The sequence below is a fragment of the Bufo bufo genome, chromosome 1, assembly GCF_905171765.1.
Source record: "Bufo bufo chromosome 1, aBufBuf1.1, whole genome shotgun sequence".
Taxonomy (NCBI): domain Eukaryota; kingdom Metazoa; phylum Chordata; class Amphibia; order Anura; family Bufonidae; genus Bufo; species Bufo bufo.
The window spans coordinates 347,230,281-347,243,816 of record NC_053389.1 but is presented as its reverse complement, the minus strand read 5'-3'; the positions used below and the strand labels follow the sequence as shown (position 1 = coordinate 347,243,816).

Sequence of the window (13,536 nt, the reverse complement as noted above, 5' to 3'; positions counted from 1 at the left end):
TTATTTCTCAGACACCGCCTTTAAGGCCTCTTGCACATGGCGATTCCGCAATACACGGGGCACTGGCCGTGTGTATTCCACATCACGGATGCAGATCTATTCACTTGAATGGGTCTGCAAATCCGGAGATGCAGTGCAGAACAGAAGCACTACGGTTCTATCTTTTTGTGGAACGGACGGATCGCGGACCCTATTGAAGTGAATGGGTCCGCGATCTGCATGCGGCTGCCCCGCGGTCGGTGCCCGTGCATTGCAGCACGGGCACGGAGCCCTTACGTTCGTGTGCAAGAGGCCTAATAATGATTAGAGGCGTTGCAAAAAGTTGTGTTTCCCTGGTTCCTATCTATATATTAAAGCCCGCCTTGCATATTATTTCCTTATTTGATGTCATTTTTTATTTTAGAAATCTTTATATTCAGATGATTTTTATGCTATAAATATGCAGGAAAGTGCACCTTTCACATAATAAACCATAAGTGTCCTTCTTTGACCGTCCAAAAAGTTGGGAGGTGTGCCAAAGAGGCAAGAAGGGCGATCGTGAGGTATCATTTTTTTTCTTCACATATCTTTGACAGCATGAGTCTTTTCTAAGTAATTTTTATTCCCTGGACAAGCTCTATATTTTATAGGCCATAAAAGTGAAAACAAATGGCTGTCCGAATGCGTGGAAGGCGAAAGGCAAAGCACATATTTCCCTCCTCTCTCCTGGAACTTGGGTGCAGTTGTTCCTAGGAGTAGGAGAACATCTGCACGATTTGCACCCCCCTCCCATGAGCAGGCACCATCGCCTCGTCCATGGAGCAGCTCAGAACTTGTACGCTGCGAAACGATGACAATAGCTGAGCGCTAAAAAAGTCAGTGCCACATCCACTTAGAGGGGGAAATGACAGCAGCCAATGGGGAGACTCCTTACAACCGCCAATCGAACCCCAGTCAGATACACCAATCAGGTGGGGGGTGACAAGTCAACTTGCGATGAACTGGTGTACAGCTGGAGTTGTTCTGCAGAAAGCGCTGGTGCCTGTGCTGTGAGGGACGGCTGGAGCCCGGAGCGCACACTCTCGCATTAACGCTGGATTCCAGCGCTCAGCCAGAGAAGCTGCAGTCCAGCTGCAATGGAGGCTGTCATTGGCATTCTCACCTGCATTGCCTTGTGCTGGACGCTCTCTGTACCGGCCAATGGTCTGTACGTTTCCAGAGACCAAGGTGAGTCTCGCCTCATTACATCGGGAAGGGTGCGGTGAAGTTTGTCTTGTCATAACTTGTTGGGGGGCAGTTGTCTGGACTCGTTTGCAGGTCCCTGTGTACACTGGAGGCTGACACGATGCAGTAACGCGTCTGTACGGGTGGCACAAGTTGTGACAAGTTGTGTGCCAGCAGCTAGGTGTATATCTAGATGAGTGGAGATGTGTGTGCATCCAGTGATAGGGAGGTGTTCATTGTTCATCTGCATCTCAAGTGAAGAAGCAGCACCAGGAATGGAACATGGGATGGTTTTGTGCCTGCAGTTCCCCTGAAGATCTACATATTTCTATGGTAACAGACTAGTCTGCATTCATATTGCCATCTATCACCTGGAAGCGTGCCATCAGGGGTTGTCTCATCGCAGACATTGGGGGCATATTGCTAGGATATACCACCAATGTCAGATGGTGTGGGTCCCACCTCTGCCAGTTATTTTTAGACCCACCCTTCTGAGAACACCCACAGGATGGTAGGCCCCCAGCTAAAATAATGTCCCCCTACTGTAGGATTTTTTTATTATATTTTTTTTTACTGTCCCCAGCTTTAATAATGTCCCCCATGTAGGCCCCCTGGTAAAATAATGTCCCCCAGTGTATGATGATTTTTATTTTAGTTTTTACCGCCCCCCCAATGTAGGCCACCATCTTAAATAATGTCCCCCATAGTGTAGGAATGATTTTTTTTTTTATGTCCCCAGCTTGAATAATTTCTCCCATGGCTTAAATAATTTTTTTGCTGATTTTACAAAAAACAACAAAAAAAACCTCACCTTATCCACTTGCTTGTGCTGCAGCAGTCTCTTCTCTCTTCACTGAACAGGACCTGCCGAAGGATGTGCGATGATGTCACTGAGCGCTCCCACGTGGTTAAGTCACCACGCGTATCGCAGGTCCTTCGGCAGGTCCTGCTCAATGAAGAGAGAAGAGACTGCCGCAGCACGAGCAAGTGGATGAGGGATGAGTTTTTTTTTTTAACCCCAAAAATTGCCATATAGATAAAGTGTACCTGTTTTTAACGGCCGTTAGACGGGTGCACTCCTGTCAATCGGGCGTTAAAAACGGTCCCATTGATTTCAGTGGGGTCCGTCTGGTCGTGGAAACGGCCAAAAATAGGACATGTCCTATTTTTGGACGGACGCTATTCACTTGCCGTTAAAAGAACGGCTATGTGAATAGCCCCATAAACTATCATTGGTGCTAAAAATGGCCGTGTGACGACCGTTACTTAAAGAGGACCTTTCACCGATCCTGACAAAAACCTCCCAGGCTGTGAGCTCTGCGCTGCGATTGGCCAGCGCTACAGCCTAGGAGAAGGAGACGCCCAGCAGAACAAGGGCAGACTCCGCCTACTATAACCAAGTCCCCGAACATACCGGAGGACATCACGGGAGAACAGAGCGGTGCCCAGGGATAATAGCAAGTGCAGTGAGATCCCTGGGCGCCGCTGAATATGTCATGATACTTAGTTCACAATGTCAGGATTGATGAAAGGTCCTCTTTAAGTCATGTGCATGAGGCCTAAAATGTTGCTTTTTTTTTTTTCTTCACACTGGCCACTAGGTCCAAAATATGTTAAGCCTTTTGAGATCAGCTACAAGGAACATACACAATGGATAGCAGTGGACCTCAATGAGTTATATGGTAAAGTTTTCTAGGCATACTCTGTGCCCTGTGCAGAGGCCAGGAGCGAACTGGTAGGCTAGGTCTACACGACAACATTTGTTGTGCGACAGGGCACAACTACACTGCAACAAATGTCGCGCAACAAATGTCGTTGTGTAGACCTAGCCTTAGGTCTCTTGCACACAAACTTCCCCCCCTTCCGTTTTTTTGCGGTCCGTATGCGGAACTATTCACTTTAATGGGGCCGCAAAAACAACGGAAGGTACTCCATATACATTCTGTTTCCATATTTCCGTTCTGTTCAAAGATAGAACATGTCCTATTATTGCCCACAAATGACGTTCCGTGGCTCAATTCAAGTCAGTGGTTCCACAAAAAAAAACGGAATGCATCCGTATGTCTTCCCTATCCGTTCCATTTTTGCGTAACCATCTATCGAAAATTTTATGCCCAGCCCAATTTTGTTATGTACTTAATGTTTAAACATTATTGTGTGCTTCCGTTTGCGATCCGCAAAAAACGGATCACAAATGAAAACCAACGGAAACACTACTGAAAACAAAAAAACTGATCCGTTTAAAACGGACTGCAAAACTATACGGTCGTGTGCAAGAGGCCTTAAGCTGTGATATCACCTATTGTGAATGGAGGATCCTGTGTTATCTGTACAGAGGTGTTACTTGCCACTGTAAGTCTGCCTGTGGTGACAATGCTAATGCCTACTGTAAAATGATGTTTGTAAAGTACTGGAGGGAGTGTGTATCTCACCCAGAATGCTCAGATGGGTGAGCTAAAAAAATCCAGTAAAGGTGTGTGGTTTCAGCAAAGTGTTGTTTGCTTTAAAGTATTTTATGGTCCTGGATTTTTATGGACCTGCCATTCCCTCCCCACTCCAGTACTGTTTTTCCCCTAGCCTGAAGTAATCCCAGCTTTAGATGCTGGACTCATTGGGGAGAATATTTGATGTCTGTGTTGGAGTACTTGATTCCACATTTATTAAATGTCACAGGTTTTTGATAAATTTGGCTTGTCCTTAAACCTAACACTTCTGTCTAGAGAAGCTACTCCTCTTTTCCTACTTCACCCTCCTTCTGGAGTGAGATTGCGACTCATTTGGGGCTTTAAAAAAAAAGTTGCAATGATAAATCTGGAGTGAAACTCATTAATGTAGCTAACCACACCCATTTTGTACCCATATTACAAAACTGGAGTGAGTGGTGTAAAAATGCAAAAAGTTGGAAAATTGTGTAAAAAGTCAAAAATTTTTGCAGTCACCTAAATTTTGAGCAAGCTAGTGCAAAAAAGTCGCAAAAGCCCTATTTTGCGACTTTTTGATGTCAGAATTCTGGAGTGAGGCTAGCTCTACACAACGACATTTGTCGCACCAATGTCACGCGACAATTTTCCATACGCCTCCACAACGGCACTAAGCCTAAAAATTCAGGACCTGAGGTTAAGAATCCTGTCATTCCGGTCGTTACCGAAACTCTCCTTCAGACAAATTATGGCTATCCTGGGGCTGATGACTTCAACCATTCCCTCCGTCAAATGGGCATAGTTCCACAGCAGACCTCTACAAATTTTTTTTTATCAACTTACAACAAAAGCTCGCTTTCGCTGGACAGGAAAGTGTCACTCCCGTTTCGGATCAAAACGACCCTAAGCTGGTGGTTAAAGAAGGATCACTTGGCTCAAGGAGTCCATTGGAGACCACAGAACCCAATTGTGATTACCACCGACGCAAGCAATTTAGGTTGGGGAGCTCATTGCGGAGACCTGGTTGTACAGGGAGTTTGGAAAAATTCGGACCTTCCCATGTCTTCAAACTTGAGGGAACTTCAAGCAATTTTCCTGGCCCTAAAAGCTTTTTCATCAGCCATACATTGAAAAAACGTAAAGATTTTATCGGACAACAGTACGGCAGTGGCCTATGTAAACAAGCAGGGGGGCACGAGAAGCAAAAAACCTCAACCACACATCTTACCTTTTTGTTCTCCTGGGCACCGGTCTGGGTAAACTCTATTTTGGCGGTCCATCTCAGAGGAAAAGAGAATCAGCTCGCAGACAACCCCTAAAGTCAGGAGAATGGTCCCTGAACAAGAGGGTCTTCCAACTTCTGTGCGAAAAATGGGGCACTCCAACCCTAGATCTGTTTGCCTCGAAATCGAACAGACAAGTAGATCAATTATTTTCACTGTCCTTTTGGGACAACCCAAACGGGGTGGACGCATTCTCGATCCCTTGGCCAACAGGCCTACTATATGCCTTTCCCCCTATATCTCTAATCCCCAGAACCCTAGACAAAATAATGGAGGACAGATGCGACATAATCCTGGTAGCCCCATTCTGGCCAAGAAGGACTTGGTTTCCCCTCTTGTTGAGCCTAGCCAAAGGGGATTTCTGGATGCTTCCTCGGATCCCGGATCTTCTTCTTCAGGGCCCTGTTCATCAACCGGATGTCCGGCAACTGAATCTGATTGCCTGGAGACTGAGCGTTCCCTCCTAAGAGCTAGGGGTCTTTCAGATGCGGTAATCAACACTCTGTTGTACAGCCTTAACCCCTTAAGGACCGGGCTCATTTTCACCTTAAGGACCAGGCCATTTTTTGCAAATCTGACCAGTGTCACTTTAAGTGCTCATAACTTTAAAACGCTTTGACTTACCCAGGCCGTTCTGAGATTGTTTTTTCGTCACATATTGTACTTCATGACACTGCTAAAATTGGGTCAAAAAAGTTAATTTCTTTTGCATAAAAAAATAAAATTTTTACCGTAATTTTGAAAAATTAGCAAATTTCAAATTTTCAGTTTCTCTACCTCTGTAATACATAGTAATACCCCCAAAAATTGTGATGACTTTACATTCCCCATATGTCTACTTCATGTTTGTAGCATTTTGGGAAAGATATTTTATTTTTTGGGGATGTTACAAGGCTTAGAAGTTTAGAAGCAAATTTTGAAATTTCCAGAAATCTTCAAAATCCCACTTTTTATGGACCAGTTCAGGTTTGAAGTCATATTGTGAGGCTTAGATAATAGAAACCTCCCAAAAATGGGTCTTCCACAAGAGTTAATGGCAGATGGAGAAACAATTTTGAAATTTATATTTTTTGGAAATTTTTTTGATATAATCCATTTTTTCCAGGAGCAAAACAAAGGTTAACTGCCAAACAACACTCAAAATGGGTTGCCCTGATTCTGTAGTTTGCAAAAACACCCCATATGTGGTCGTAAACTACTGTTTGGCCGAACGGTAGCACATAGAAGGAGGGGAACACCATATGGGTTTTGGAAGGCAGATTTGGCAGGACTGGTTTTGTTTATACCATGTCCCATTTGAAGCCCCCTGTTGCACCCCTAGAATAGAAATTTCAAAAAAGTGACTCCATCTAAGAAAGTACACCCCTCAAGGTATTCAAAACTGGGTTTACAAACTTTGTTAACCCTTTAGGTGTTCCACAAGAGTTAATGGCAGATGGAGAAACAATTTTGAAATTTCTATTTTTTGGAAAATTTTCCAATATAATCAATTTTTTCCAGGAGTAAAACAAGGGTTAACTGCCAAACAACACTTAAAATGGGTTGCCCTGATTCTGTAGTTTGCAAAAACACCCCATATGTGGTCGTAAACTACTGTTTGGCCGAACGGTAGCACATAGAAGGAGGGGAACACCATATGGGTTTTGGAAGGCAGATTTGGCAGGACTGGTTTTGTTTATACCATGTCCCATTTGAAGCCCCCTGTTGCACCCCTAGAATAGAAATTTCAAAAAAGTGACTCCATCTAAGAAAGTACACCCCTCAAGGTATTCAAAACTGGGTTTACAAACTTTGTTAACCCTTTAGGTGTTCCACAAGAGTTAATGGCAGATGGAGAAACAATTTTGAAATTTCTATTTTTTGGAAAATTTTCCAATATAATCAATTTTTTCCAGGAGTAAAACAAGGGTTAACTGCCAAACAACACTCAAAATGGGTTGCCCTGATTCTGTAGTTTGCAAAAACACCCCATATGTGGTCGTAAACTACTATTTGGCTAAACGGCAGGACATAGAAGAAGGGGAACGTCATATGGTTTTTGGAAGGCAGATTTTGCTGGACTGGTTTATTGACACCATGTACCCTTTCAAGCCCCCTGATGCACCCCTAGAGTAGAAACTCCATAAAAGTGACGCCATCTAGGAAACTACGGGATAAGGTGGTTGTTGTTTTGGGACTATTTTTGGGGTAAATTTGATTTTTGGTTGCTCTATATTACTCTTTTTTGAGGCAATGTAACAAAAAAAAATAATTCAAAAATTGTTTCTACATTCACTATTGGTTTTGTGGAACACCTAAAGGGTTAACATAGTTTGTAAAGTAACTTTTGAATACCTTGAGGTAGGGTTGTTGCGGGTATCGAAATTTCGATACCCAATCGATACTTTTGTCCCGGTATCGATACGATACCGGGATTTCCGTTTTTTCGATACTGGGCTGCGCTTCTGCGCAGTCTAGTATCTCTGAACATGAGCGCGCTGCTATCGGCGCGCTCATGTTCTCTCTCAGCAGCACGGGGAGAAGGAAGCTGTCCTCCCTCCCCCTGTGCTGCTGCCGCTGCCACCAATGAGAAGAGAGGGGCGGAGGAGGGGCGGCAATGAGAAGAGAGGGGCGGAGGAGGGGCGGCAATGAGAAGAGAGGGGCGGAGGAGGGGCGGCAATGAGAAGAGAGGGGCGGAGGAGGGGCGGCAATGAGAAGAGAGGGGCGGAGGAGGGGCGGGCGCACTGCGCCCCCAATGATAGGATTACTATCGGAGCGATGGGAGGAGACATCAGCTTCACTAGTGGGCGTTCCTTTTCCCTGCGCTGCGATTGGACAGCGCTACAGCCAGGGAGAAGGAACGCCCACTAGTGAAGCTGATGTCTCCTCCCATCGCTCCGATAGTAATCAGCAGCATGTGGAGCAGGAGAGGAGACAGTAATGGGGCACTGCGGGCGAACGGAGCGGCGCCCAGGACTAAATGGTGAGTGCTGAGACATCGCTGGGCGCCGCTCTATGTGGCCTAATAGTGAAAGTCTGGACTCATATACAGTAGTCAGTCTTTAACACATACAGGAGGCGGGTGCCGGCAGCAGAATCGCATTGCCGGCACCCTGCCCCTGACAGGGAGCTGCGATCAGCGGCAGTTAACTGCCGCTGATCTGCTAGTACCCGCCTCCTGTATAAAGGGGTAAAATCATTGGTGGTGCAGTGTGCCCCCCCCCTCAATCCCCCCATCCCATTAAAATCATTGGTGGCACAGTGCGCCGGCCCCTCTCAACCCTCCAGTATTAAAATCATTGGTGGCAGTGGCCACAGGGACCTCTCCACTCCCCCTCATTGGTGGTGCAGTGGCAGCTTCTGATCGGAGCCCCAGCTGTGTAAGCCTGGGGCTCCGATCGGTTACCATGGCAGCCAGGAAGCCCTGGTTGCCATGGTAACATCCCTGATGCTGTGTGCACAAAGCACAGAGCAGCAGGAACAGTGTGGAGTCCTATTCACCCTGATAGAGATCTATCAGGGTGAATAGGAAAAGGGATGAAAGATCCCAGGTTCTAGCCCCTAAGGGGGGAAATAGTTATTAAATAAAAAGTGAAAAAAAAAAAAACACTAAAATATGAAGTATAAATCACCCCCCTTTTCCCAATTTCACATATAAAATATATAAATAAACATATTACATCGCCACGTCAGAAAAGTCCAAACTATTAAAATATAAAAAAAAAATCTAGGTGGTGAATGCCGGAACAGAAAAAATAAAATAAAAACTGCGCGATTCGCCATTTTTAAAAATGAGGAATGCACGTGGCTTTTTTTGTTTATTTTTTTCGCGTGGTATCGAATGGTATCGAGTATCGCAATACTTTTTCATGGTATCGAAACCGAATCAAAAATTTGGTATCGCAACAACTCTACCTTGAGGGGTGTAGTTTCTTAGATGGGGTCACTTTTTTGGAGTTTCTAGTCTAGGCTACATCAGGGGGGGCTTCTAATGGGACATGGTGTCAAAAAAAAAAACTGTCCATCAAAATCTGCCTTCCAGAAACCATATGGAGTTCCCTTCGTTCTATGCCCTGCCGTGCGGCTATATAACCATTTACGACCACATATGGGGTGTTTCTGCAAACTACAGAATCGGGGCAATAAATATTTAGTTTTGTTTGGCTGTTAACCCTTGCTTTATTACCGGCAAAATGGATTCAAATTGAAATTTTGCCCAAAAATGGGTGTTTTGGCACAGTTTTTATTTTATATTTTTAACACCGTTCATCCGAGGCGTTTGGTCAAAAGTTATTTTTATAGCGACGACTTTTACGCACGCGACGATGCCCAATATGTATGGCTCTCAGTCTTTGGAGACACTAAGCAGGCATCCTAAAACTGCGGCCCTCCAGATGTTGTAAAACTACAATTCCCACCATGCCCTGCTGATGGCTGTAGGTTGTCTGGGCATGCTGGGAGTTATAGTTTTACAACATCTGGAGGGCCGCAGTTTGAGGATGCCTGCTCTAAAACTTAATATTTTTTGGGGAAAGAAAAATTGTTTCCGTGTCTCCAAAGTCTGAGAGCCATAGTGTTTTATGTTCTCTAGTGGACTGTTGAGGATTATAAAAATTTAGTACTCCATGGAAGTGTGATACTCCCTGAAGCAATTGATAATGCAGAGGCCCGGATGATCGGGGCAAGTGTCACATTGAGTAGTGGTGTCCTTCCGTATCCCCCTCTTGTGACACACCCTGCACTTTTTTTGGGTTCGTCCCTTCTTTCCAGTATGGGGGACCACACCTGGAAAGTGTTGGCCAGGGACGATCTGGGCGCCTCCAATTCCCGAGGTACTCCGGCCTGCTCTTTCCCGGTCCAAAAAGATCAGGTCCTTGAGGACTGCCTCATAGAACTGGAGGAATGTCCCTGTGCTGCCAGGGCTTCGGGATAGTACAAAAGAGTTGTACATGGCAACCTGTACCAAGTAGACCGCAACTTTTTTGTACCATGCCCGGGTTTTGCGCATGGCATTATATGGCGTGAGGACTTGATCAGAGAGATCAACTCCTCCCATATACCGATTGTAGTCGACGATACAATCGGGCTTGAGGACCGTTGCCGCGGTACCTCGCACAGGGACAGGGGTGGTGCCGTTACCGTGGATTGTGGACAGCATAAGGACATCCCTCTTGTCCTTATACCTGACCAGCAACAGGTTTCCACTGGTAAGTGCACGGGTCTCACCCCTGGGGATAGGTACCTGGAGGGGGTAGGCAGGGAGGCCGCGTTGATTTTTCCGCACGGTCCCACAAGCGAACGTGGATCTGGCGGCAAGGGACCTGAACAAGGGAATGCTGGTATAAAAGTTATCCACGTACAAGTGGTAACCATTATCCAGCAGTGGGTACATAAGGTCCCACACGAGTTTCCCGCTAACACCCAGAGTGGGGGGACATTCTGGGGGTTCAATACGGGAATCTCGCCCCTCGTACACACGAAATTTGGGGCTGGAGGGGGGGGGCAAGTGGCAGGGGGGGTCTGAGTTAGGGTTAGATGGAAGTTTGGAAGTTTGGAATAAAAGTACATATTTTTTATTTTTTTTTTTCTAACTTACTTTTCCCTTCTTTCCCTGCCTAACGGTGCCTCTCCCTCACTGACCCTACCCTACCTGGGTGGCGATGGGTGCAGGAGGGTGATGGATTCCGATTAGGGGGACACAGGAGCTGGTGCTGGATGATGCTGCACGGTCAGGGTGCTGGACAGGAAGAGGAGGGGAGAGAGGAGCGCAGGAAGTTTGAATCTCGCGTCTCTCTCCCCTGCACCAATCAGCACCCTGGACAGCGGCATTCAGCACCAGGGCCAGCACCGCCTCTCCAAATCCTCGGACTGCGATAGGTGGTGTATAATTACGCCACCGATCGCAGTCTTTTTCCGGTTCATCGGGTCACAGGACACCCGAATGGACCGGAAACGCAGAAAACCGCAGGTCTGAATTGACCCCCCCCCCCCCCTGCATTGTTACGGGATGCCGGCTGAATGATTTCAGCCGAAATCCCGTTCCGATTAACCCCTGCGGTGCCGGAGTTCCGATATTAAGTCAGGACGTACCGGTACGTCCTCAGTCCTTAAGGACTCGGGAAATAGGGCGTACCGGTACGTCCTAGGTCCTTAAGGGGTTAAGCCGATCACCTAAAAAATCTACCTTTAGGATCTGGAAAGCCTTTCTGCAATTTTCAGAGCATTGTTGGGATCCTTCAAAGAAACCAGAAATTAAAACAATCCGAGAATTTCTGCAGAAAGGTCTTGAGAGCGGTTTAAGAGTTAGTACTCTAAAAGTTCAGATAGCAGCCCTTAGTGTCTTTTTGGACTCTAAGCTAGCTGAGGTGCCTCTGATCAGGCGTTTCTTTAAGGGTGCCAGTAGGCTGAAACCTACAGTCAGAACCATGGTTCCTCCGTGGGACCTTAACTTGGTCCTTTCTGTTCTAGTGGCCCCTCCTTTTGAACCCCTCTCAGAGATACCTCTTAGCCTGCTCTCCATGAAAACCTTAATTGCCATCACCTCCGCTAGAAGAATAGGTGAAATCCAAGCCTTGTCCTGTCGCCCACCATACTTGACAGTGCTAGACGACAGGATAATATTAAAACATGAACCCTCTTTTCTTCTTAAAGTGTTCTCTAAGTTTCACTGCGACCAACAGATCTCTTTGCCTACCTTCTGTCCACAGGCCAAGACTGAAAAGGAAGCGAAATTCCATAACTTGGACATTAGAAGATGTGTCCTGGTGTGTCCTGGCCTACCTAGAAGCCACAAAGGACTTTAGGAAGTCTAGCCGCCTACTGATCCAATTTGCAGGGAAAAATAAGGGCCTCTAAAATGACTATCTCCCGTTGGATAAAAACTGTTATTTCCAAGGCATACAAAGAAAAAGGTTCTTCTCCTCCATCTCATCTAACGGCCCATTCTACCAGGGCTGTCTCGACCTCCTGGGTGGAAAATGCTTCCGCCTCCCTGAGTCAAATATGTCGTGCCCAAACACCTTTTTCAAGCACTATAGGCTGGACATTGCCTCCAACAGGGACCTCTCCTTTGGACGCAAGGTTCTGTCTGCGGTGGTCCCACCCTAGGGGGCTTGATGACTTCTCTGTTAATCCTCCTGCTTAGTGCCGTTGGGGAGGCGTATGGAAAAGATGATAATTACCAGTAATTAGATTTTCCATTTAGCCTCTATAACGGCACTGGTATTTTCCACCCTTATGATTTTCTTATGACAATTTTCGATGTACCTTGACTAGTTTTGCATGGTGCTCTGTTTCTTTTTCTTTAATAAACTCTTATGTTCAGCATCATCTTTGAGTTACTCGGATACTTACTGGAGATGGAACATGGGAGGAGGCTTTTAAAGGTTGGTTCTCCACGTTGTTTCCTGTCGCTGGGAGGCGGGGTAACCCTCTTGCTTAGTGCCGTTGTGGAGGCTAAATGGAAAATCAAATTACCGGTAAGTAATTATCATCTTTTTATAATGGTAGTCTATGGTGTCGTACTGCAACATGCGACTGCGACGCGACAGTCGCAAAAAATCAATTTGAAATGGATTTTTCGGCGACTGTCGCATCGTGGTCGCAGCATGTTGCAGTGCGACACCGTAGACTAACATTATAAAAATTGTCGCGCGACAAATGTTGCAGTGTAGTTGTGCCCTATCGACAAATGTCGTTGTGTAGACCTAGCCTGAAGGTATAATAAATCAGGGCCATTATGCCTCATTCACATGTCAGTGTTTTGGTCAGTTATTTCCATTAGTAATTGTGAGCCAAAACCAGGTGCAGCTCTAAACGCAGAACAGGAGCAGATCTTTCCCTTAGGTCTCATACACATGGTCCGCAAAAAATACGGATCACGTCAGTGTGCATTCCGTATTTTGCAGAACGGAACAGCTGGGCCCCTAATGCCCGTTATGCGGACAGTAATAGGACATGTATTTTTTTCCAGAATGGAAATACGGAATGCACACGGAGTAACTTAAGTTTTTTTTTTTTTTGCGGACCCATTGAAATGAATGGTTCCGTATACGGTCCTAAAAAAAACGGAATGGACACGGAAAGAAAATACGTTCGTGTGCATGAGCCCTTATATCTTATGTCTGTGGAGGCTCCAATCCTTGGTCTTGGCGTCCGTGTGTGTTCTGCAATTTGTGGAACGGCACGGACAGCCTTTAATATAACTGCCTCTTGTCCGCAAAATGCAATAGGGTAGGATATTTTTACTTTTCCGGACCACGGAACGGAGCATCTTTTGCGGCCCCATTAAAGTGAATGGGTCCGCATCCGAGCAGCCAAAACTGTGGCTCGGATGCGGACCAAAACAACGGCCGTGTGCATGAGGCCAAACACTGACAAGTGAATGAGGCTTTAGGGCTCGTTCACGAACGTTTTTTGCGTTCCTTAAGGAGTTAGGGCGTACTGGTACGCCCTATTTCCCGAATCCTTAAGGACCCCCCCCCCGTGTTGGCGATCGCCGCAAACCGCAGGTCAATTCAGACCTGCGGTTTGCGGCTTTTACCTGCGGTTGCGGCGGGTGTCGGCCGTGCCATCGGGTCCCCATGCGGCTGTAGGGGGGACCCGATGGCATGGACGGCAGTGCGATGTCTAAGGAAGGCATCGCGCTGCCT

The 13,536-nt window shown here is 46.3% G+C and overlaps 1 protein-coding gene across 1 annotated transcript in view; it reads left to right on the top strand.

Annotated features, from left to right (window-relative positions):
- The first annotated feature begins 969 nt into the window (after positions 1–969).
- LOC121009531 (A disintegrin and metalloproteinase with thrombospondin motifs 2-like) overlaps positions 970–13,536 on the top strand; it is a 775,073-nt gene continuing 762,506 nt past the window's right edge. The window contains exon 1 of the mRNA XM_040442735.1: positions 970–1,206. Coding sequence (XP_040298669.1) covers positions 1,116–1,206 — 91 coding nt within the window. The 5' untranslated portion in view covers positions 970–1,115. The remainder of the gene's footprint in view (positions 1,207–13,536) is intronic.